At 37.7% G+C, this 26,845-nt stretch overlaps 2 protein-coding genes across 2 annotated transcripts in view; both read right to left on the reverse strand.

Annotated features, from left to right (window-relative positions):
- Window positions 1-10,590: 10,590 nt before the first annotated feature.
- On the reverse strand, window positions 10,591-19,731 carry LOC134742199 (carnitine O-palmitoyltransferase 2, mitochondrial). The gene is made up of 8 exons (XM_063675203.1): window positions 18,991-19,731; window positions 18,670-18,848; window positions 17,319-17,589; window positions 16,237-16,427; window positions 13,625-13,794; window positions 13,045-13,158; window positions 12,084-12,385; window positions 10,591-10,950 (listed from the first exon to the last, which is right to left on the reverse strand). The coding sequence occupies exons 1-8, from the start codon at window positions 19,596-19,598 to the stop codon at window positions 10,824-10,826; spliced, it is 1,962 nt and encodes a 653-aa protein (XP_063531273.1). The 5' UTR covers window positions 19,599-19,731; the 3' UTR covers window positions 10,591-10,823.
- Window positions 19,732-24,064: 4,333 nt separating this feature from the next.
- LOC134755424 (transcription activator GAGA-like) overlaps window positions 24,065-26,845 on the reverse strand; it is a 470,096-nt gene continuing 467,315 nt past the window's right edge. The window contains exons 7-8 of the mRNA XM_063692007.1: window positions 25,648-25,831; window positions 24,065-24,242 (exon numbers count right to left, since the gene is read on the reverse strand). Coding sequence (XP_063548077.1) covers window positions 24,065-24,242; window positions 25,648-25,831 — 362 coding nt within the window. The remainder of the gene's footprint in view (window positions 24,243-25,647; window positions 25,832-26,845) is intronic.

Here is a 26,845-nt window from a genome sequence, read left to right on the forward strand (position 1 = left end):
CTTGACTGAGTTTGTATTTACTAGAGTCAAAAAATATCTGAAACAAAGATAAAAAAATGTTATTTGTATTGATAATGATGGGTATAAACATTTTATACTTCAAAATCTGGCATCTAGTTAGACCAGACTATTCCATAAAGAACTAAGATTATGATTATGAGTAAAATATTTCCCATATGTCCCAATAATGGCATATAAATTTAATAAACAATTGTCTTCGGAGAGAAAACATGATTGTAAAAATTACTAAAGTTTAAGAAGAAAAATTAATGTTGGGCCCAATAATGACAAATAATACTATGGCATATGACATGGCAAGCTGGCATATTATTTTCTCTGTTGCTAAAGGTTGCCTTTGGTAACACGCAGCAGGGAATTCACCTACATACAAGAGCCGATGGAAAGCTGTTTAATGTTAATCTCGACGCAACCGCAAGGACTTATTTCTTGACAGCATGCTCTTTGCTGACGACGCAGCTTTCGTAGCCGAAACTCCCCACGAGCTCCAAGTTCTGCTGGACAAATTTGCCTATGCTTGTGCCCTATTTTCTATGTCCATAAATACGAAGAAGACAGTAATTCTAGCGCAAGGCTACACTGTCCAGCCCTCCATCTCGCTGGAAGGTGTGCTTAGAGGTAGTCGATAAGTTCTTTTAGAATCATATTTACATATTATTATACGTAAATATGAATCTTTGTTGCTGTCATCATGCCAATTGGGCACATAAAAATGACTAAGTAAGTACAGCCAAGGGCATAAATATATATATATTCCCAGTTTCAAAAATATGTGTACACTCTTACACCTTAGACAATAATGTGTTCACATATTATTGAGCCATTTGTCTGGATCGATATTTTTGCCTTCAACTGTACTTAGGTATTTACCTAATATTCAATCTATTAAATAAAGATACTGAGTAAATCAAGTAATAAAAAAAATACAATATGTTTTTATTGGAAAAGTCCCCAACAACCCCAACTTCTGAGCTTGGTAAAAAGAGTATGTTAGGGTAAAATGCTTTCAGTTTGTTCGTAGTTTAATGACAAAAACCAATACTTAAGTTCTATCTTACACTCATGTGTAGATCAGGGACCGGCCCGCTATCCCTTATCCGGGTTTTATAAGGGTATTGCATAAGGCTTAATTCACCATACCCTTTGCCAGACGAAACGCTTTCATTTTGCTTTTAAAATATAAAGGCTAACAATATATATAATCGGTAGCCCAAATACCCTTACAAAACCCTTATCATCCGCTCACCAACACCTTGCATATTGCTTATAAGGGTTAGCCTTATAAAGGGCTTCCTTTTAGCATATAAGCGTGCTAATTTAGGTTGTCTACCTTGTTCATAAAGCACACATTACTTCGAATCCCAGCGATTGTCTGCGGCGACATATACTAATCCTGTCTCTTTCACGCAAAGGGAAACCTTTATAAAAAGCGCTTAAAGATAAGGGTAACCCTTATTAAGGGCTAGCCTTATTTTTGGTTAGCTTTTCGATAAGGGTTAGTCAAAGGTAGGGGTATGAATGGGCTTGCAGATCAAAAAGGAAAGTCTTTCAATGTGTTAGCCATGTTTAAGGGACGCTCATTGAAAGGGTTTTATAGCGGAAAGGGTTGTCCGGTCCCTGGTGTAGATAAGGCGATAAATATTTGGAGTTTAGTTAATCTTATTATATAAACAGATGCCCATAAACCTTTGTTGCCTTTTGGCAGTAGCCAGTCTGCATTTACATGGCGCAAATACATTTGTCAATGCGCACTTGTTTATTATTTTATTTAGAGCATAAGGGGAATGTGCATGCTGCTTTACTATTAACACTTAACAGTCATACATTTATATAATAGACTTAATAGTGTCATGTTAAAACATACACATGTATGTACCGTTTAATACTTGAACTAGGTCCTTTATTAATCTTATTTTAATATGTAGGTATACCATTGTATGGCCCATTAAAATTAATGGCTGTTAAGGTTTGCCTAATATCAGTCTAATTCCTTCCAGTACCCGCTGAGTAGCTGTCGACACAGGCACAAGTTCTGAATTACCTAATTAATATGTATTTCACATTAACCTTTGCACAGAGGTGAGGTCATGGTCATAAAATTGGTGCAAATACTTGTATGCATCAGTCACTCTTATGATTCTAAGAAGATCCTGCCGTTATTTTATTGAAGGGCAAAGAAAATAGATATTTAATTCTTTTAACACAAAGGTCAAATGTTATGGACGTTATGGGTGATAACATTGAATGTGATAAAAGTGATACTGTATCATAGTTTCATTCTATATCGCCTAAATACTTAAATATTATTTCTGCTTTTTGAAAATACGTTGTACAATTTACCGTTACATCTTCTATCGCTAAAAACGTATAAGCGAAGATTAATTAAAATACACAGTTATAACTAACCTGATTTCACATCCTAATTAAAGGTTTTAAAAATATCACATCACAACAATGACACATTATCACACAAACATTATTTTATTTCTTTATCACACCAAACAAACGCTCCAATGGAGAACTACCAGTGAACTTTGACATTTTCAAAGCGCAAACTCCGACTGTCAAAACGCCTTAAAACACGTTCCTACTACAGCTATGTACGTTCTTCATTGTGTAACATTACAGTACATTGTAATGATCCCTTTTGTGAATACAATGATTTAATGATACCAGCTGAAATATTTTCGTTAGAAATTACTTAAATCCTTTAGTTTCTATTTTACACTACTGTATTACTATAAAAATACATTTTCATTTAGGACGCTATACGTATAACGGAGCGTTGAATTATTACTGATTCTGCCATCCCTGCGTAGACATGGTGCGTATTCATAGTCACGTCCATATCAATGGAACAGTTCGACCGAGAGAGCGCGAAGCGTCTCCGTTTTAAATTGAGCAACAATGCTTTGGTGTGTCTGTTCAGCTGTTCTTCACTGTAGGTCGTATTTCTCAACCGATTTTCTGAGCAGAAATGATGAAGTTTCTGAGGCTGAAATTTTGTGAGCAGAAGGCCTACTGCAAGTACCTACCGCGAACCCTTCGTTCATTTATCTATTTTGCGCTCTATCGTTTGAATATGCAAAAGCGATAGAGGCAGATAACGAGATTTCGATCATTTCGATGATTATTTTCAAAATGGCCGGCTGCATGGTGTTTTTGGGTTCTTTCAACTCAGAATCACAACTAGCATATTCAATCCTGATGATAAAAAAATGTCCCAAAAATTTGTATGACAATTATATATACGTTCCACTACGTCACACACATGAAAAATTGTTTAAATAAGGTTTTCAATATTTATTTTAGAACACACCCAAGTACGGCAGGTACTAGTACATATAAACATAGATCTATTTCTAATACATCAATGTTATGTTTATACTAATTAATTAGATGCTTCCTAATAAAGTTGCAACGAAACGAAGCAACTATGAATAGCACTGGGCTAGTCCTAGATGATGGGGACACAGGACAGGGCGTAATCGATAACAGTAAGCGCCGCCGCGAGGTGCGAACTCGCCATAGAGCTGTTTAGGTTTAGTTGGTACATACTTAGCATTCATTACTTACACATACAAACCGTGTAGCCAAATCATTGTAGGTACCTATACATTGTAGGTATAAACATAAAGTACCTTTTACCCGTCCGTGCTCAATAAATATTACTCCTCTGCTTTTATACGGTGGAGTGGACAAAGGTCGGTGAAGGTTGAGTTCACTTTAGGCCATATCGGAGCGCTTAAAAATTATGTAGGTACCTAACACTGTAATATTGATCAAAGCACAAATAGTTAAATATACAAGGTGACTAGAAAATGTGAATAGAAAAAAATTAAGTTTTCCATGTATCGTCAGGTGATAGGTAAACAAAAATCACTGATAACAAAAAAAAAATTACCTAAACAAAATCAACCTTGTGTTGGTACTACTATGGTTCTGAATTTGTCATAGTAAGTAACTAGCTTTTGCCCGCGACTTCGTCTGCGCATACTTAGTAACAGCAGCTAAAGTATAGCGCCTGGAAAAATTCTCATAATAATCTAAATTTGAGCATATTATGCACACAAATTAGCAGGCACTTCGTTAATTATCTCAATTCCACCCCGCTTTTTACTTTCTTAAGGGATGATTTTCGGGATAAAAACTATCCTGTCCTTCTCAGGGACTCAACCTATCTCTATGCCAAATTTCATCTAAATCGATTCAGCGGTTTAAGCGTGAGATGGGAACACACAGACAGAAAGACAGACTCGCATTTATAATATTACTAGCTTTTGCCCGCGACTTCGTCTGCGTCTACTTAGTAACCCCAGCTAGAGTTAGAATAGCGCCTGGAGAAAGTCTTATAGCAATCATTCAATTTGAGCATAATATGCACACAAATATTAGGCAACTCATTTATTATCTCAATTCCACCCCGCTTTTCACCCTTTTTAGGGATGATTTTCGGGATAAAAACTATCCTATGTCCTTCCCCGGGACTCAAACTACGCCAAATTTCAACTAAATCGGTTCAGCGGTTTAAGCGTGAAGAGGTAACACACAGACAGACTTTCGCATTTATAATATTAGTATGGATATATAGTATACTAGCTTTTGCCCGCGACTTCGTCTGCGTGGACTTAGTAACAGCAGCTAAAGTAAGTATAGCGCCTGGAAAAATTCTTATAGCAATCTAAATTTGAGCATATTGTGCACACTAATTAGCAGGCACTTCGTTAATTATCTCAATTCCACCCCGCTTTTTACTTTCTTAAGGGATGATTTTCGGGATAAAAACTATCCTATGTCCTTCTCAGGGACTCAACCTATCTCTATGCCAAATTTCATCTAAATCGATTCAGCGGTTTAAGCGTGAAGTGGGAACACACAGACAGATAGACAGACAGACTTTCGCACTTATAATATTAGTATGGAAGTATGTATGGATGGTATAGAAAGGATGCCAATCTCTTATGGCAGAATTGTTGCAAAAGTGACCGCTTTCAGCTTTAAATAATAGTTCCTAATCTCTCCGGTGGCGCTAGTTAGGCTCTGGGACATGAGTATATAATGAACCATATAAGGCAACAAATAACCCCACCAAATTACGTAGGTTGTTTTTGGTAGTATTTCGGTGTATGGTGGCGCCGCCTAATTACTGTTTTTTGATGGACACTTTTCATACATAGAGATTTGGCTCCTTTATATAGTCTCCATGGAAGTATGGATGGATTAGTGAGTTTTGGTTGTCTTTGGTGGTGTGGTGGACTGTCTCATTTCAAACATAGACAAAGAGAATCATACTATCTTTGACATCTTTGTCTTACACTAGTACTAGCACCCAAAAGATAAGGATGAGTATAGTTTTATTTGTTCTTATTTACTGACAATTTGGTTTGACCAACGATATAAAAGTTACGTAATACCATAGTTCATTATATTTAATCCAATCAACTTAATAGAAACGTATTGACTTTCATATGCCTTTTAAATGTATTATTAATTTTATAATTACTACAAATAAAATATATTCTATTCTATTCTAAACCCGTACTCTCTACTTACAGCAACACTCTTATCATGACGTAAAGGCTGCATTTTCAGCTTAAGGGGGTTAAATTTGTGGTTTTAGTCTACTGCAGTGTTTTGAGATATTGAAACAATGGCAAATGAAATATATTTTTATTTATCAGAACCTAATATCAATATATACAAAGTACAAAACACCTTTATGCTGCGTCTTACGTACATAAGCGAACAACTCGCGAACGCGAAGCGGAGCGGCGCGGCGGGCCCACGGCGTTCGCGTTCGCAACGAGATCGCCAGGTATCGAGGCTATCGAAGGATCGATTCACCCCGCGCCGCATCGCGTTCGCGTGTCGTGCGCCTACGTAGTACGCTGCGTTAGACTGAACGCTGCGCCTAACTCCTATCGTGCGCGGCGCGTGATCGTGAACCTTCCCGGAGTGCACGAAGGTTGATATTGAGCTGCGGCGCGCGCGTCACTTGACGTCTTTGGAGGACAAAGGGTTGAATATTAAGGGACTATTCATGAACCTCACGAATATTAAAACGAAATAAGGTCAGTTAAATGTAAATACAAAATGCTTTTTCAAATATAATGCTTACTTATAAATAGTTAAAAAAATATTTATAATATATTGTTTTACTTATGTTAACAAAATGTGTAGATAAATAAATAGTAATCTTTATAAATTATCATATTCTTATACTATATGCATTATAAGGCACTGAGGTTGGCTGAACTGAACAGATTCGACTATAAAATATAGATTGTCCGGATTATCCCATGACAGGAACCATCAATCATAATCTTATATTTTAGATTCAAAATGTTCTAATACTAGTGGCTCTGTGAGCTGTAGACCTCGCGAGCATAAGATGGATGTGTAGGACTGTATAGATTAATTACCCAAAATTTTTGTTCCCCAATAGTTTTTGTTCCATTCGCGTTTTTCCCCATTCTGCTTTTTAACCAGGCGTTAATTTTTTCAGTAGTTAATTTAATCACACGCGTATGTCCCAAAGCTAGCTACGCGGGGCTCCTATTTCTGGGCGGTTTGCCCTTCGGGCATCTGAAGCTACCTAACGAACCTAACCTACCTATCTATCGACGTAATGTGACTATCGTGAAAACATTATTCTTTAGGGAAAAAAGCGACTGGGACATACGCGTGTGATTAAATTAACTACTGAAAAAATTAACGCCTGGTTAAAAAGCAGAATGGAGAAAAACGCGAATGGAACAAAAGCTATTGGGGAACAAAAATTTTGGGTAGCTAATCTAAACAGTCTTGGGCTTTACCTAACCTACAGTGAAAAAGTTGTAGGTAAGGGAAAAAGGCGCCGCAGGCGCCCTGTACGTAATCTTTACAGTGTAAAAGACGCCGCATGTGCCCTTTACGTAAGGCGCGCTTTTGATTGTCGGGCTTCGCTCGACCCTACAGTGTAAAGCCTGTGTGTAAAAGGGCGCTTCGCGCGCTTGAATGTGGGACTTCGTCCCACCCTACAGTGTGAAGCCTGTGTGAAAGAGCGCGCTTCGCACGCTTGAATGTCGGGTTATCCCGACCTTACAGTGTAAAGGGCGCCACAGGCGCCCTGTATGTAATCTTTACAATATAAAAGGCGCCCCAGGAGCCATGTATAAAAAGCGCGCTTCACGAGCATGAATATCAGGCTTTTCCCGACCCTATATTGTAAAGCCTGTAGGTAAGAGCGCATTTGAGCTTTTTATGCCTTAATTTTCGCACACGGTGGCCTCAAACAAACGCAGTCGTGATATTCCTGTAAAAATGCCACATTTTAACTCTTTTCCAGCTTTTTATAATACCGCGTATTTTATTTTTATAATATTTCAAAAATATCTATCAAATGAACTCAATTGTATCGAAATCGGTTAACGGACTGATGAGTAATTATTAAATAAACACTGCAAATAGGGGTCATTTTAATTTTTAGCTCAGAATGCGTCGTTTCTAGCGCAGAATCAGCGCCATATATGTCAGCAGCACATGCAGTTCCGAGTAATGGCTACTTTCGTTGATACACTGATATCAAAACCATTCATAATATACCGCCACCGCGCCATTACACTTTTTCGTTAATATCGGTTTTCGATCCGAGCCCCTCTACGGGTTTTTAAAGACGTGCACCTTACGTTTCACGTCAAAAAAAGTTTGTCAAAAATGACCTTTTTCTCGCATCCTGTAGGTACCTATGTTTTTTTTCAAAATCTGTAAACCCCAAAATGCATTAATTTGAGAGGGAAGGTTTTCTAATACCATTTTCGCGTGGCAGCACGGGATCTGGTAGCTGCCCTCACTGACCCAGTCCCAAACCAACCTGTATACCTGGCTGATTTTTGAATTTCTAAAAGTATTGAAATGCTTAGTAGTGGAGATATGTCGAAGGGAGCCACACGAAATCAAGCGCACGAAACTCTAAAAACCGCACAAGTGCGGGTCGGACTCACCTACCGAGGGTTCCGTACGACAGAAATACATCATTTGTGAAAATTTCGGTTTAAGATACAGCCTGGTGACAGACAGACGGACAGAGGAGTCTTAGTAATAGGGTCTCGTTTTTACCCTTGGGTACGGAACCCTAAAAATCGGCCCGTTTCGACCTGACGATGTCACCACCTGTCGAACAAATTAGGTACTACTTAGTTAGGTCACCTGTGTTAAAGTGACTTTGTTAGTTATTATTAAACAACTTGTTTGACATGTATAGTGTAAAGGTCACTTACACAAACAAGCGCCGAGTAATATTTTCTCAATTTTTTATTAAATTTTTCAATAATATTATTGAATAATTGGCTCCATACACCCGCTCAGACAAACGAATCTATACTACATAAACCTCAAAGTTTATGGTGCAAGAAATCTACGTATTTTAAAAGAAAAACTGTGATTAAAATTGTATGAAATTCGGAAAAAGGAGAGGACCACTTAAAGCTAACTAAATGTATGCCTCCGCCGTTCAAAACACTTTAGAAAATTAAAATAACAAAAATAAAACATATTTTTTAGGGCTAGTTAAATAAAAGCTTGTAAAAATGAAACGAATACGCTAAGCCCGCGCTTGATCAATTAATATCAAAATAGAAAAATAAAAAACAAATAAAAAAACAATAACACAAAATACAAAAAGTTATGTAGCAGCGTAGCAGCATACAATTACTGGGGATCGAACCAGGGACCACCCGGTGCAAACGAAAAAAGCGAATGTTTGCAAAACACGCCATGATAGTGCTTACCTAAGCTGACGAAATTCAGCTACTTATTCTCGAGTAAAAACTAAATATCTAAATACCGCCAAAGCCAGCAATACAAACTTTGTGCATTTTTCGACATTTAATCTGTAAACATATCTTAAAAAGAAAATACTGTTATGATATCGATACGACTATTTGTTTAGGCGCGAGCTATCACGACTCCGCCATTTTAAAAAAATGCCAAAAACCGGATCGACAAAAAAATTCTATTTAGTCATAGAATTTGGTCACAAAATTTCACGAGAATCGGTTGAGAATTGCGACCTGTAGAGGAGAACATCCGGACATACAAAAGCAAAATGCGCGAGTCAAACCGTAGACCTTCGCTACGCTTCGGTCAATTAAATGCATGTTTACGCGGTTATCACACTGATGCCGGACTCCGTTTCGGTGTGCGAGCGAGACAGCGATATCTCACTCTACGTTCTGCATCATGCGGATCTGCATCAAATGTGAATACTACCTTACTTGATTTTGACGGCCGATAGACGACCCAGTGTAAGCGCACTCTAAGTCCATACAATCTTAAAATATAAGGTTAGTACTTAGTACAGATACAAAATGAATCGAGTTATAACGCATCCTGTGCGGGTGGCATACACGCGTTAAAAGGGACAAAAGGATGCGTGCTTCGAGCCTATCAACGTGCTCACTAACGCCACTGCTAAATAATTGTGATTGATATTTAAAAAAAAAGTGGCCAAGTGCGAGTCGGACTCGAGCACCGAGGGTTCCTTACTTTTTATTTTTTATATTCGAGTTGATTGAATGAAAGGTAAATTGCGGTTTACGATTTACGATTTATGACGTATTAAAAAAAACTACTTACTAGATCTCGTTCAAACCAATTTTCGGTGGAAATTTGCATGGTACTGTACATCATATATATTTTTTTAGTTTTATCATTCTCTTATTTTAGAAGTTACAGGACACACACACATTTTACCACTTTGAAAGTGTATCTCCCGCAAACCATTCAGTTTAGAAAAAAATGATATTAGAAACCTCAATATCATTTTTGAAGACCTATCCATATACCCCACACGTATGGGTTTGATGATAAATTTTTTTTTTAGTTTTAGTTCTATAAGTATGGGGAACCCCCAAAATTTATTGTTTTTTTTTTTCTATTTTTGTGTGAAAATCTTAATGCGGTTCACAGAATACATCTACTTACCAAGTTTCAACAGTATAGTCTTATAGTTTCGGAAAAAAGCGGCTGTGACATACGGACGGACAGACAGACAGACAGACATGACGAATCCATAAGGGTTCCGTTTTCTGCCATTTGGCTACGGAACCCTAAAAAGGGGGCCGCTACGTACTTTATTTTGTATTTAAGTACCTTTTCAATACATCAAACTAGTTTTTACGTTGCTGGATTCGTCGATCGATGAACTGAAAACAAAAATGGCCGTTTTAATTTCGGACGCATAGATTGAAGAATCCAGTAACATAAAAACTATTATAATGTATTCAAAAGGTACTTAAATACAAAATACAGAACGCAGCGGCCCCCTTTTTTAAATATCTATCGTTAAATTTAAATAATCACAATTATTTAGCAGTGGCGCTAGTGAACACGTTGATGGGCTCTTAACATGTTAAAAACAGGCAAGTTATCACTAGTCATTTTGGATCTAGGGCCATAGAGTTCACAAATCACGTGAGGTCACCCCCCCCCCCCCCCTCCCACATAACCTCACGTGTTTTTTTAAATTCAGAATCAGAACGTTTATTGGTAAAAGCAATATTATTTTACATGTCAGGAATTGTCATTGACCTAATTTTAAGATAAATAGTATTGTATATAGTAAATCTTGTTTATTTTCTATTTTCGTTAAAGTATATATAGGTACTCATGTGGTAAATATTTTTTCTTAGTTTCGTTCACTGTAGAAAAATACACGTGAGGTCTCCTTACACCCCCCTCCCCACAACACAGCTCCCCGCTTAGCGCAGCTCTAGTCGGCATTTTTTATTGGTTCTTAACAAACACATCCCCTACGCAAAGCGTAATCATGTAGATATAATTTTAGTGATATCTTCAAAGGACTGGTGCAAGGCCTGCACGAACTCGGTGCTGTTGTTGTGAGATCTGTAGCCGGTGACCGCTGCCCCTAACTTGTCGGGGAAGGCTGAATACCTGAAGGAAGATTAAGAAAACAAATTAAAGTTTTTTGTCAAAAATTTCATTTTAGTTACAAGCTTTTATCGCTGATTGTACTTTTCTTTGCACAGGCAACTAATAACTAATCGGGACAATTCTAACAAACCCAAACACAATTAGGTTGCGTTGTTTTATCACAGAGTTCCTATGGCCACCTCCCGTCTCCATCATCAGATCAGCTCGATGGTACCATAATATTGCATTTGTCATCAAGTGAAGTTTCAGCTCAATAAAATAATGGGAAGTGGATATAATTTCGAACATACATACTTACATTGCAAGTTCAATAAAAGCTTGTAATGGTAGATTGTTAACCAAGGGATGAAAGAAACTCATTGCTGCCGTTCGAGCGCCAATAGTCCGAGGCTAAAATGATGCCTTTCACCCGAGTTAAACACTACTTTTAATTTCGAATACGAGGAAAGTAAAATGCATGTTTTTTTATAAACATGACTAAATATACATTTTTAAAGTATTTCTTGAGGGTACTTTCAATTAACAATTCAGGCAAAAGTATCGTTATTTCTTAAATATCAGAAAGGAAATTTTATAACAAATTCATTTAAACCCAAATTTCAATTGATTATTGTAAAAAAACCGTACTTGGAACGTAAAATGCTCTAGTGCAGAGACATATCATTTTCTGCACACCTTTTAGAGCAACAATGACCCACTTTCAGAGAATGAGAAATGAAAAACACTTTTTCACTTTCATGCTAAACAAGTTGTATCTTTAGATGTGAATGGACGCTGCAGAAAATGGATCCTGTTTTTGCAATAAAGCTTATAATTATCACAACACTACTAGGTAGCTGTGAGAGAATAATTTGCCCTTCTTCCTCATTCCTAAATGAGCTCAGGGAGTCGCTTCAAAAATTTATTGAATGGCGCGAGCACTGGTTTTCACCAAATCGACAGCTATCTGATCTGAGCTCCCAGTTCAGAGGGGGGAAAATACAATTTACAGGGAGTTCAGTTTCCTCACGATATTCGCCGAAAAGCGATTGGTAAATATTAAATAATATTTCGTTAGTAAATTCCATGAAACTCATTGGTACGTGCCAGCTGCCAGCCTGCCAGGGCCACTACTAATAATTCGATTAACTTACCCAATACCAAATCCTTCTGCAGCCACCGGTCCAAACCCTCCTCCCATAACTGAGGGCGACGAAAGTGTACTCGTACTTATTATGGACTTGTTCAGGAAGTTATATTCATAAGAATCAAAGAGCTCAGGCCGTGATAGGTTAAATTCTTCAGCAATCTTCATGAGCGCGAACAAATGACGGTCGAATCCTTGGCCCATCGCTGCGTCTTTCACTAGCTCGGAGTGGTATTTGGAACATTCTTGCATCATTGCGCTGAGCTCTCCTTGTGAGGTCTTGTTCAAGTGAAGGGCTTCGCAGAACGCCTGGGAGAATGATAGGAACTATTAAAATGTGTCTTAGGGTGCTATACCACCTGGGCAATATCTTTATCCAATGTGCATTGCGTCTCACTCTATCATTAAGCAAAATGTGACACGCAAATACACATTCGACAAAGATACTGGACAGATGGATTAAGTATTATTATCGTAATTTTAATACCTTTTGTAGGTTTTCTTTTGGTTAAAGCAAATAGCTATTGATATCAGTAGTTAAGATATAAGTAATACTGTGCTATGTTTTGTGATCACTGGATTGACAAACATGAGCTTTGATGATAATCAATGTTACCGCACGGAGCCGTCAAATTTGAAGCACGAATTTGTATTATAACCCAGTCAAATTAATGACTACACCTGCGTTGAAAAACGAGTTACTTTCGAGTTCATTCCACAGATTATTAACTAGTGTTCATTCTAAAGGCAAGTATACAGTCATCTCCCCCCTTGTCTTCTCTTTTTTATACTTTCTCAATTTTTAGGTAATACTTTACATCTTCATTGAGTATAGATACATAATATTTGATCTAGTATAAATTAATATTATGTTAAACTTATCAGCACAATGAGTAGAGGTTAAATTGTCAGCGTCGTGAAACAGGCGCCTGGCCGCTATGGGACATGGCTATATGCCTAATGCCTACCTTGGTTTTTTCAGTGCAAGGCCTCATCGTTTCCGTCCTGCCGTGCTTAAACGCAGAAGTGCTACATGATTCATAGGTGCCGACGAATTTACCACGGAGCAGGTGATATGCAGCCTGGAACCAAATGAAAAATATTTGTAGAGCTATTTGAGTACTCTAATGTATAAGTATTAAAAACCATCGCACCAAGGAATATCTGGTAAATTCTGGTATAGTCTGCTGGGCAACGAATTGAGATAATAAAAATGATCGCTTCCTAAATCTGTTATTTGCCACTTTGCCAGGTGTAAAAGTTATAATTTATAGAAAGAAAAGTTCTTCAAGGCCAATATCATGATTAATTACTTGACTTACTTTTATTTCTATAAGAATTTAAAACTAATTAAATTTGTACAGTCGAGTTCATAAATATGTATACATTTCTTCACTCTAATCCATTGCAATAAGGGGAAAAAATGTATACGTATTTATGAACTCGACTGTACTTGTATAAGTCCATGGGGACTTACGAGGTTATAAACTGAAAGAGAGTTCTCAAAAAACAAGGTAAATTAGCTCACAATGCAGCGCCACTACATACCTGGAAGCTGAGCTGCATTACACAATCAGGACTGACTTTATACTTTTTGCAAGCACCTTTTGTTAGCCCTTCGTACAAAATGTAGTCGATGCTTAATGATTCATACCACTCTTTGTATTCCTTCTTAGCTTTGTCAACAAACTGTTTTGATTTATCATCCAACTTGAAATCTGAAAAGTAAAAAAATATTTTTATTGACAAAAGCAAGTACAAAATAGGTTTTGAAGTCCCTGACTTCTGTGCTAGGTAAAAACCTGTGTTACAGAAGTCAGTGTCCTCTCCCAGACAATGAAAACTGTATAGAAAACAGGAAATGATATATTATAGCTTATTAACTACGTTTACATTTCAATTTCAATTTTTACTTTTTAAATTTAAAGTAAATAATTTTATTATAAGGATTGTTTCTATGCTAAAAGTGAAGAGGGAACTTATTAAAGCTGCATAAACCAAAAAAATATTACATTTAAATATCGACCACTGGCTAGGCAGGAGGGCTTAAATTGACTCATATCATGGACGAGTAAAACCAAAAGACTGACAGTGTCTATACAAAGTCGCGTTCCTCCAATATTCGGCGCCATGTAATTGCCCGAAAGCAGAGGTCTATGCGCCGAACAAAATGAATGGAACTGAGACGAGTGAGACGGTACGTGCTGCCGTCACGCCATCTGGCAATAAGCTTAATATTGGAGGAATGCGATTTTGTATAGACTAGAGATGGGCCGAATAAGAAGTTTGCCGAATACGAATATTCGACCGAATTATCAGTTCAAGTCTTCCCAACCGACTATTCGGCCCAATTATTCGGTTCATCTATAAAATTATAAGTAACCATACGGAAACATTTCAAACACCTAAATTAGCAGCTAAGGATAAACTGCTTCCCAGGTAATCCCCTAGTAACAAACAGGTCAAAAGGCCAAAAAAAAGCAAAATTGCAAGCAGGGCAAAATTGGTTTGCTGACAAAATTTTGAAACATGCCATATAATCAAAACATCTTATGGATGTAACATGTCCCATCGTGTATTTAAAATAAATGATAACGGCGGGAAAACGTAACCTAGAAGAGAAGAGAATAGGTATTTGAAAAGTTCTGGAGGAGAGTACATTTTACAGTGTTGCAACAAAATAAACAATAAAAAATATATATTTGCCGAATATGCCAAATATTGAAATATTACCGAATATTCGGCCCATCTCTAGTATAGACATACATTCTGTTCTTGTTTTGTTCTTCCAAGCTCATACCGAAGAGGATATAATAGGATAGAGCGGTACTATCATAGTAAATAGGGTATTTGACAACATTAAAAATATATAACGAATTGCTGTCATCCTGAAAGATAATAAACTAATAAAGTATATTTCACTATATTTGAATGTAAATTATGTTTAGTTTTTGGAAAATAAACGAAAGAAAATTTAATATTTTTTGAAATTTCATCAGGGACGTGAACGCTCTGTGATTGGTCAACGCTCGGATGACGTCACACGCGGGTAAACATTCTATATTGCCTTGAGTGTTTTAACTGTTTTATTTGTATTTAGTTAATTTTAGTTATTGTTCCACAGTTTTCTGATATATTCCGATTTATCCGTATATATATTTAGCACAATATTCATAAGAATCTCAAAATGGAGCCGATATATCTGAAAGCTGATAGCGGCAACCTACCAGACATAGACGCATTAATGGTTGCACTTTTCTTTAAAGATAATCCGGATTACTATGCTGCGGAACTTAGAAATGTAAAAACAGCTGTGTGAGTATACGAAGAAATTGTTTATTTACGAACATTTCGATTTCGATAATACGAATACGACGACGATATATATATATAGAATACGATGACGAGAATAGTTTCTCCATACTGCACTTTAGTTTGAAAGAAAAAGTATGCTACTAACTACCTACTAATGCTGAAAGAGCTATGTTATGGTTATGTAGTAATACATTAAATACCTAGATCTTGTTTCAGAGAAAAGTGGCTGTGACATACGGACGGACAGACAGACGAGCAAGACGAATCTATAAGGGTTCCGTTTTTTGCCATTTGGCTACGGAACCCTAAAAATGTAATCTGATAAAGGTCAAGTACAGAATATGTGTAATACAAATTTACCATTTTTAGCAGTCCAAACTTTACGAAATTTACAAATAAGAGCGACAAAATCAGTGCTTTGCGCGCGTTTACCTAAACGTCCATCAGAAAAAAAATCATTACTAATTTAGTAGGTCTGTTTTAAAAAAATTGATGTGATATAAGGCAAGATAAGAAGACGTGCTAATAGAAACAGTACTTGTTATTTCAATTAGGTAACAAAAGGTGTACAATTTCACCGACTAAATCTATCAATTTTACATTTTTGCGACTAAAATCGACACTGGCCTCTTAATTATTTTCATATTATTTTGACCCATGTTCTTTCACTGATATGCGGTAAATTTGTTAAATAACAAACGAAACCGTGAATGCCATCTATTCGAGAATAGGCCAAAGGTAGTAGCGCCATCTGATCGAGAATCAAATTTTCTTGATTTTCGAGGCACGTTTTTTCCTGAGACTGTATCCATCTATTACGGAGTTATATCTATCTTTGCTCATACCTAATTTGGTAACACTAATGTTGCTACTAGCTGGTTTCGTGTCCGGATGAACGAAAGGCTTCTTTGTGGTCTCAGCATAGATGTCTTCAAAAAATCTGAGTACTGCAACACCGTCGCCCCAGGAATGCTCGAAGTTTATGCCGGACACGCCATCGCCGGTGATGATAAGGCTGAAGGACTTGTCAAACCACCTGAATGGAAATGTTGATAATAATATTATTTTTCGTTCATTCAGGAGCACTGGCTAAAGCCCCTGCCCCAGGCTCATACCAATGAGGTTCTCGGAACATATTATGTGAGATTAATTCTATCATTTGTTTTACCAATTGCTTAGGTTATGATAGACAAAAAGCTCTTAAATTAGCACACTATAAAAACAGATTACGAGAAAATCATAAAATTCATTTCAATACTTCTTTACTCCATCTTCTTTTTTATATGTACATCTAGAGTCCAAGGCAGAATTTGGAACATTAGCAGTCTTGAAACTGAAAGTAATTTTACAGTGCATATGGTGCTAATTTACCGCCCTTGCAGTAACTATTTAGCACTATACGTGCATATGTGGAATAGAAGATTATTAACCACGGGATGAAAGGCACTCATTCCTGCTGAGGTATTTTGACGCTCGAACGCAGTGAGAGCGTCAATAGTTCGAGGCAGAAATGATGCCTTTCACCCGGGTTTAACACTACTTTTCATTTCGAATACGAGGAAAGAAAAATAAGGTGTTTTTTGAAAAAAGTGACTAAGTATACATTTTTATAGTATTTCTTGAGGGTATTTTCATTTCAATTAGCAATTTAGGCAAAAGTTTCGTTATTTATGGAACGGAGAGTCAAAAATCAGAATAGAAATTGTATAACAAATCCATTTAAACTCAAATTTCAATTGCTTATCGTAAAAAAATTAACAAAATCGTACTTCGAACGTAAAATGCTCTAGTGCAGATACATATCATTTTCTGCACATCTTTTAGAACAACAATGACCCTCTTTCAGAGCGTGAGACATGAAATTTTTTAATGCCACTTGTTGCGAATTTTCACCTTTTCGCACTTGTATTGTAATGTACTTATTTACCTATTTAGTCCATCTCCATGTAAATAACTCTTCAACAGAGCATGTTTTGAATCACCAATAATTTCATCATCCAGCACCAAGTTGAAAATGGCCGAATCAATTTTATTTAGGACTTCTTTGTTTCCAGTTTGCTCCAAGTGCGCCCTTTGTCTGGCCCACTCATCTCTGTTTTGGCAAGTAAGGACTCCTAGAGGGTGCTCTGCTGCAGGAGTACTGTCATTGATTATTTTATGCAGGTTGGCTAGTATTTCTGTTGGTGTAAGGATGTTACCTGTAATAGAAAAAAATACAGTTTGAAATTTCAATGCTTAACAATGTAATTTGGAAAACGGAGGTGGCGGGACGACCTCGATACATTCTGTGTGGAGTGGCGGGAATGTGCATTGGATAGAGCCAAGTGGCGGGAAAGAGGGGAGACATTTGCCCAGCAGTAGGACATACAGGACACACTAACAAACTAGTAAAAAATAAATAACAAAAACAATGTAATTTGTGATCTAGTTGCATTTTCATCATCATAGCATCATGCATGTACATATTAGTAGAGGTGATAGGGTGTTTTACATGCAGCAGTAGCAGCTGTCATCTACCTTTCCAATGTCTGTTTCATGGCATTTAAGGAATAGGAAAAGGAAAGGAATTGATATTTTTGATTTGACAATGCTCTTGTAGTAAAAACATAGGTATTTGATATAATAATATATCTTCAATGCCATTAGGCTTTGACCACTACTTTGCTAGTCAGAATAATTACGACTATTGAGTGCCATTCAAGGAGGATTGCTTCCACTGTCTTTCATTGAGTGCCAGAGGTTTGTTTGCATATTCCCTTATTTGTATCTAATTAAGGGGATCCCATACCCCAATGACCTTCAATCTGAATCCCTTAGTTTTCTAATGTTTTTTGTAGCTTATATTAACAGCAACGGCTTTAAGCAATATAGTATCCCATATTTCCTTCAAAGTTCATTGTTTTCGAGAAATTTGGCATCAAAGTTGAACAATTTTAGGCCCAAAAACTGGTTTTCTGGCCATAACTTTTGTGTTAATTAGTTTAAAATTAAAACCAAAAGTCAAAGACGAACCCAAATATGTAGATTTAGTATACGTAAGATCTTTCACAGCAATTGAGATACGAAAAAAGTGTTTTTTTAAACAATGTTTAAAAAAATCATTATTGAATAAGCATTAATTTTTTTGAAAATCCGGTAGACAAAAATGGAGATAAAAGATTGAAGAACCGCTACCCGTTTGTCTTGTGGTTCTATATGTAGTGCAAAAGTAGCAGATACAATTCAAAACTTAAGTTTTATATTCAAAAGAAATGTACTAATAAAACAGTTTTCCTCACCATCAGCATCCAACACATCAAAAGCATAAAAGTTTCCTCTCCGCTGCACCAGCACATGCCGGCTGTCCGTTGCCCTGAATATCTTGTCCTTAGTCTCCAAAGGGATGCGGGTCGCCCCAAACAGACCCGGAAACTGACTCATGTCAAGAGGAAACGCTTTGAAAAGGTAGGCCCCATACCTAGTAGAAAAAAAATATTAATAAAGAGAATTTAAGCAAAGTATTTCAAGAACCATATTAGTAAGCATTAGTACTGACCACAACCAGACTTCCAGATTTCAGACAACAAGTAGCTGTTAAATAGAATGCAGTTATTACAAACCATGACACCGCCTCAGGCAATAAGCCTGTAACAGTTCTAAAAAGTGGTGTATTACTTTTCTTTGGATTCATATGAAACACTTCTGGTTCCAATATCTGTGCCTTCAGAGACTCCATAAATCTCACAGCACTTATCAACAAATTTGTAGACCGGATTAACTGATTGTTGTATTCTGGTCTCGTGTCATTTTGGAATACGATTAGAGGATTGTAGTTGATTGGTAGAGGTTTGCGATCCCGAAGATAGATATCAAACCAATACTCTGAAATGTAGCTTGTGTGCTTGTTTGCCTTATCTTTCGCTACGAGTTTCTCTTGCAACGCTTTGCCCTCATTATTAATGAAGTTATTAGTTCGGCTGGTCGCAGCACTAAATTGGTCGTCCGTTAAAAGCGGTCGCAATGCCTTAAGATACCGCTCGGTGCTTTTGTTCAACTCAGGTATGGGCAGTCTCGGTAATGATTTCTGGAAGTGCATTGTAGGCACCTTACTTCTTTGTAAATAATGATAATTAACATCACGGATTGTTTTCGATTTGCTGGCGTAACTTCTTTGGGCTATGCTTTTTAAACACAGGTTTTTATGAGGACATTTGTTTAAAGCGTACATATTTAAGGCACACTTATTCTTATTTAAACACTAAAATAATTAAGTTTTAGTAGAAATATAAGTTTAATTAAATTATTAAGCGTAAAAACTATAACCCAAATCCGGTCGAAAATAATGAACTTTGACTTGACTAAATGACTTGTTGACAGTGCTGTGTTGCCATAGGAATCATAGGATGAAAACCAAAATATCTTTGTCAATGTCATTGGTGAATTAGAAGATTAGAATATCATGGAGACTATATAAAGGAGCCAAATCTCTATGTATGAAAAGTGTCCATCAAAAACATGAATCTAGTATAACTGGATCGGTCATGAGGAGTGGGGGAAAATGACCGAACGGGATAGTCTTATGTATCTTTAAGTAGGAGTAGCAGAGAAAGCGCTGTTATTGTTTGTCCTTGTCATAGTTTCACTTTTCCACCGCTGCCACAACCGAGGTTGTGGCAAACAAATAAGTACGTGACATGTCATGTTTGTTCGTTGCTTGTTTAATTATCGTTGTTTTGTATGAAATTGTGCTTTCTCTTATGAAATATAATGATGGTTAGCGTTTTGAATGCTTGAACTTTGATAAAATACTGGTGAATTGTTCTGTAATCGGCTGTAGTAGCCGCTCTGAGCAAAAATATGAGATCATAACCTTTCACACGTAAGTACGGTATTTTACACCTTCCTCTTAACGCAATATGTGAGAATAACATCGTAAAATTACGTTACACTCAAAGCAATGTAGAATCAAACTATTTCAATAAAAATATCACAATTATTTACGCAAATTAACAAAACATTATTTGTAAAATTATCCGCCCAAATTACGTAGGTAGGTAGGAGTCTGAGGTCAGCCATTTTTAAACTTCTTCTTAATTTAGCTGCATAACAATCATGTTAGGGATACCAGATGAAAATATCATAATTTTATGGGTAATTTTGACATCGAAGAAAAATAAATAAACAAATGTTGTGAAGATTAAATGTGGTGTACATTAATTGGTGTGATTGCGATTTGTGATTTCTTTAAATTAAAACCCATAATACATTTTATTTTACGTTTTATTTACTAAACATGTTTAGTTTTGTACCACCTGCGCGAATTATAGGAGGTATTTCATTGTTTATACGCCTAAAAAGAACGGCCCATTGACATTTTATTTAACATTTTTTTAATACCGTCAAACAAGCTAACTTTGCCTCCAGGGTAATCGCCCCAACGTGATATCAAATATTGGGGTAATATGGTATCCCCACGTTTTAAACGTCATCTATGTCTATCCCTTACGGGCGCACGCGTATAGCTGGTCTATGTAATGCTAGGTCTATGATCAAAAAACAGTAATTAGGCGGCGCCACCATACACCGAAATACTACCAAAAACAACCTACGTAATTTGGTCGGGTTATTTGTTGCCTTATATGGTTCATGTTATACTCATGTCCCAGAGCCTAACTAGCGCCACCGGAGAGATTAGGAACTATTATTTACAGCTGAAAGCTGGTCACTTTTGCAATAGTTCTACCATAAGAGATTGTCGTCCTTTCCATACCGTCCATAAAGAATATGTACAAAACTTAGAGGATATAACCAAACGGAGACGCCTTGTCTGTAATTTTCTGTACAAAAAAGCACAGAATAAGTAATAGAAAAAGAGTCCGATTTTTCGGGGGAGGGGAACGTCAAATGTATACATAACGTGTCGTAAATAGCCATGTCAGATAAACGTCAGTCCATAAGCCAGCTCCAGGACTTCCGGTTCGAGCGCCATCTTGATAGTTAGCATCGTGATTAATTACTTTGTTTTTTGCTCATTAATATTGTTTAAAGTGTAATATTGATAGCTTATTATACAGTAAACTAATGTGGTAGTGTGCAGTGAATGGAGAATTAATTTTGAAGCGCGTTTAACCACCATCTTGGAGTCAACGGCCGGTAGTCCACGTGCTTCTTGTAAAGTCTAGCTATCGATTACTAGCTAACAAATCACCGTACACTGTCTTGTACAACCGTACAATTTTTGTCGTTTTTAAACCTCTTAATACCTTGATACTGGCGAAATAGTCCCACTGGGCTGAAGCCATAATTTTAAAAGAAGAAAGAAAAGAAAGAAGCCAGCTCCAGACTACGCGGCGCGAAGCCGCGAACGCGAGTGTGAAGACGATTTCTCTGATTAGCGAACTAGACTCCACACTCGCGTTCACGGCTTCGCGCCGCGATTCGCGCATGAGTGTGGAGGGGCTTAAAAGTGGCTTGCTCGTACAGGCATTGAATGACATCAGACACAAAACTACACATGTACACATCATACTCTCACACACACCACACATGACACACATTTGACACACATCATGATTTTCTGGTCCGCACTTGAAATTGTAAATACAATATAATAAAATAATTTGTTAGTTAGTAAGTAATGTTAGTATTAGTTTTGCATGTATCTCATTTCACCTCATTCAATGTAAGAATTGTAAGATAAGAGACTTTAGTTTAACCCCTAAATTTGTATGTAGTAATTCTGTAAAGCGGTCACCACGATACAGGCCTAGCCTTATATGTGGGACTACTGAGCCTGTTGTGTAATTTTAATTTCTTTCTTTTAATAAACAACTTTTTATTTATTTATTATTTGTTTACCATGATATGATTAATCAAAGATTGTGGTAAATTATGAATAAGGAGTGAAAATTCCTGATAAAAAAGCTTGAAGCCGCCCAAATTTCTATGCATTTGCCATTTTGAAAGAACTCCATCTACACTAGCGCCCCTAGCGGCGAAATTAAACGCGGTAGCCCTCATTATATGTAACATGTATGAAAAGTGTCCATAAAAAAACAGTAATTAGGCGGCGCCACCATACACCGAAATAATACCAAAAACAACCTACGTAATTTGGTCGGGTTATTTGTTGCCTTCTATGGTACATGTCATACTCATGTCCCAGAGCCTACCTAGCGCCACCAATTTACAGCTGAAAGCTGGTCAGTTTTGCACATCTTTTCGTCCTTTCTATACCGTCCATAATATGTAACGCATCCATAAGTAAGAGCGAGAAAGCGATATCTCTTTCTCGCTCTTACTTATAGGTGCATCGCACAATGACCTTGGTGCGGTGCGATGATGTGTTACGCCCATAAGATGAGAAGTCTAAGAAAAAAACGTGCCTCGGAAAATCAAGAAAAATTATTTATGCTCGAATAGATGGCGCCCAGGCCTACCTTTGGCCTATAGTCTAAAGGAAAAAACGTGGCTCAAAAACACGAAAATTTGATTCTCGATCAGATGGCGCCACTACCTTTGGCCTACTCTCCTATAGAGGGCGTTGACGGTTTCGTTTGTTATTTAACAATTTTAACGCATATCAGTGAAAAAACATGGGTCAAAATCATATAAAAATAATTAATGCAAATAAAAAAAAATCATTTATCCATATTTAAATACATTTTATCATAGACATATATAGTAGTTTTAAAGTGTGTCGATAGATGGCAGTGAATTTACTGTGGTTACAAAATTTACTATGACAGTACAGAACACAAATTAATAAACTGTACAGAAAATTCACTCCTTCACAAAAGCCAGATTTAGGTATAAAATTATACCTATACTCGCCGCCTGCAAGCAAAATTGAAACTTATAACCGCGCACGAACCTTGAATCTTCTTTGCGCGCCGCAGTTTTATGACCGAGCTGCGAGTGTCGGCACGGGGTTGTCACTTGACAAGTTTTTGTTTCTATACCTACTGATTTATTATTTTTAAGATAAATATGTAGGAATTACAAACGTTGATTCTGTAAACATAAAATTTTTTGCCGGAGATAGTATGTCTGATTCTCACGGAAGTAGGTATGCCACAGAAGTACTTATTCCTTTGAAAATATGTCGGTCAATATAGTCCGGAATTTAAAAAAAATGTTTTTTCTGCTTCCTTGTTCTTCCGTTTATTCAGACATCCGTAAACAGAACATTATCTTTTATACAGATTAGATCGCGATTTAGGTTTCGAAGCCCTTGCGTATTTACAATTTTGCGCGAGCGCAACGTGACACGACTATCGTGCGAGCCGAGCGGCAGCCCACTTCCATACACCTTCCCGGGCGGTGCGCCGGCCAAATATACCTAAACTGCGCAGTGACACCCCCTGGTACTAGCACCCAAAAGAAAAGGATGAGTATAGTTTCTTTGTTCTTATTTACTGCCAATTTGGTTTGACCAACTATACAACCGAACCGAATGTTAAAAATATAGTAGGTGACCGGATCACCGGACCTTTTATTTATACTACCACGACAATGGCATACACTAAGGCGGCGTTCGCAATGGGCGCCTGCAACTCTAGTGGAGTTACACGCGCGTTGCGGAGCCGATTTAAATATTGGTCCCAGAGCCAATACATCCATACGAGCACTGGTGGTGGCCCTTGCTGACATCTTTGCTTTGGTTTAAAAATAATACAACAATTATTTTTTAAATCATTTATTTACTACACTCGCACTCCAATCTTCTGTAGCAAGTGCTAGTTTTGCTCGTTTATTACCTACTAGTGCATTTCCTTGTTTTTCTGCTTCATGTATTGCGGAAAATATTGAACCTGCGTGAACTTTCTTAAGGATTTTCTTGTCGTGGAAAGGATGAATATGTGCAGCAATCCTGTAAGAGAGAAATAAAGAATTCGCACGTCGCTCCGGTGTATGAGGATGACAGCGCTATGCGCGTATAATAGCCATATTCCGCTCGCACACCGAATGTGAAACCTATTGTGGTATCGCACCTAACATTTATGTGTAAGATTTAAACACTTTACACACTTATTTAATTCAGTTACTGACGACAGGGACGCAGCAATAGCAATACCTACGTAGAATGAGGGCTAACGCGTATGAATTCGCCGCTAGGGGCGCTAGTGTAGATGGTGGTTTTTTCCATAGTTCGAAATGTCAAATGTCACTTCAATGACTGACAGCTGTTCTTTAGTCTTTTAGACCACCATCAACAGAGGCGCCAACTGGTGAGCAAAAAAACGATAGCCCTCATTGAGATGCAGATATATCTACTTTGTCTAACGTATTGCTGCGTCCCTGTCGTCAGTTACTGAATTAAGTAAGGTGTCTGAAGCGCTTTATACCTACTGGCTCATCATGATGATCGTCACAAGAATACCTAAGTCAATGTACAAGTATTTTTAAATATAGGTAAGTTATCTACTACTACTGTAGGTATCTTAGATGTCTAGAAAATGACAGTTTTTTCACAAAAATAATGTTATGTAGGTTTTTCGTTGATTTGTCGCTTTTTTAGTGCCCATGTTGGTTTCTAAAAAACTTTGGATTCGTGATAGAAACAGGATTGATAGTGACGTTTTTATGGCTGACTATACATTTTTTTAGGGTTCCGTACCCAAAGGGTAAAAACGGGACCCTATTACTAAGGGCCCATACCGCACTAGCGGTTAACCGGGGGAGCGGCTTGCCGCTTTTCCAGTTTAATATGCAACCGCTTGTGATCGTACGCACTTAACCGCCACAAAATTTCAACCGCGGCGGTTGTATGAAGAGCTGCGGCCCGCTTCGCGGCGGCTGGCCGTCATCTTGTTTATACGCACTGGCGATTCAGTGTGTGGCGAGCCGCCAATGAGTTTGTAGCCGACGTGTCCGTCCACTACAATATTATGTTGATATAGAATAATTTATTAATAATTAAAAATAAGACGTGTAAATTAATTTTAATAGTAAAGCAAAATTTTTGTTAAGCCGTTCGGCGTCTTGGGTACCTCGCGAGCGGTCAGCCGCTATGACAACCGCGTCAGGCGGCTGGCCGTTCAAATGAATCTCCTAAGCGGCTAACCGCTAGTGCGTACGGGGCCTAAGACTCCACTGTCCGTCTGTCTGTCTGTCTGTCACCAGGCTGTATCTCGTGAACCGTGATAGCTAGACAGTTGAAATTTTCACAGATGATGTATTTCTGTTGCCGCTATAACAACAAATACTAAAAGGTACGGAATCCTCGGCGGGCGAGACCGACTCGCACTTGTCCGGTTTTCCTATACCATTTTTACCTTTGAACAACAACGTCGTCTTTAGTAACCACGTGCGCCGGACACTTCATAGACGTGACGTAGTCAACACACCGCCACTGCCTACTGTTGTTACGGTTCGTATGCTTCAGGTAGTAAACGTATCTGTTCAGAATCATCTGTAAGCTGCCCTGGTTTGACACTGTATACTGCATAACGCCGGTATCTGGAATAATATGCATTTTTGGTAACGCAGCGTACTACGTAGTCAAACAACACGCGAACGCGAAGCGAAGCGATGCGGCGCGGGGTGAATCAATCCTTTGATACCTAAAGAAGTGTCCTACGTGGCGTGGGCAACCTCGTTGCGAATGCGAACGCCGTGGGCCCGCCGCGCCGCGCCGCTTCGCATTCGCGAGTTGTTCGCTCACGTAAGACGCAGCGTAAGTGTAGTGCACAATAACACAATAGTACATTACGATACAAGTGCGAAAAATGGGAAATTCGTAACGAGTGGCGATAAATTGTAACACGACCAAAGGGAGTGTTTTAAATCGACACGAGTTGCGAATTACCTATTCGCACATGTATCGTAGAACGTTTTACTATATATGGCCCTTTAAATGTTCGACATAGTGACGTAATGTGCTAATTATCGCACTAGTGCGGTAATGTAGCACCATATGTACTGTAAAGTCATTTATAAACCCCTTTATTCATAAAACTATACGGGCCTGATGATTTTGTTAAATTACGTTTTATCCCTTTCTTACAAATAAGTACACAGTTCAAAATGCCAGATAAAGACAAACGAATTATAGCTAATTCAGGACAGTAACGCATTTATGAATAACGCCATAGCGTTATTCATAAATCCTTAATCCTTATTGGACAATTCAAGAATTTACTATTAAAGAAAGGACGCTTACCACGAGGAATTTCTAACACTAACCCGCCTGTACCTATCTCTTATGACACGTGTGCGAGCGGTACAGCAATATAATTACGCGCGTGCGATAGAGATAGGTACAGGCGAGTCAATGTACTAAATTCCTCGTGGTGGTGGTGTGGGTTTCTTTAGCGGGCTTGAGGCATTCCCTACCAGTCAACCAATTTTTTATTGCTTAACCCTTCAACATCAACAGACGCGCATAGTGTAATATCAAACTTCGTGCATTCTTATAAGGTTCACGATGGCGCGTTGTATAGGTACATATACCAAACAGGCGTGGCGTTCAAA

This window comes from Cydia strobilella, chromosome 1, assembly GCF_947568885.1.
Source record: "Cydia strobilella chromosome 1, ilCydStro3.1, whole genome shotgun sequence".
Classification (NCBI taxonomy): Eukaryota; Metazoa; Arthropoda; class Insecta; order Lepidoptera; family Tortricidae; genus Cydia; species Cydia strobilella.

Bases quoted from the DNA above. Each gene is read 5' to 3' on its own strand.
- LOC134742199 (XM_063675203.1), bottom strand. From the start codon at position 19,598: ATGTACGCTTTAAACAAATGTCCTCATAAAAACCTGTGTTTAAAAAGC. The intron at 17,590-18,669 runs GTGAGGAAAACT...TTTCTATTACAG, and splicing joins TGATGTGTTGGATGCTGATG to GTAACATCCTTACACCAACA. The intron at 13,795-16,236 runs GTATGAGCAAAG...TTTACTTTTCAG, and splicing joins CATTAGTGTTACCAAATTAG to ATTTCAAGTTGGATGATAAA.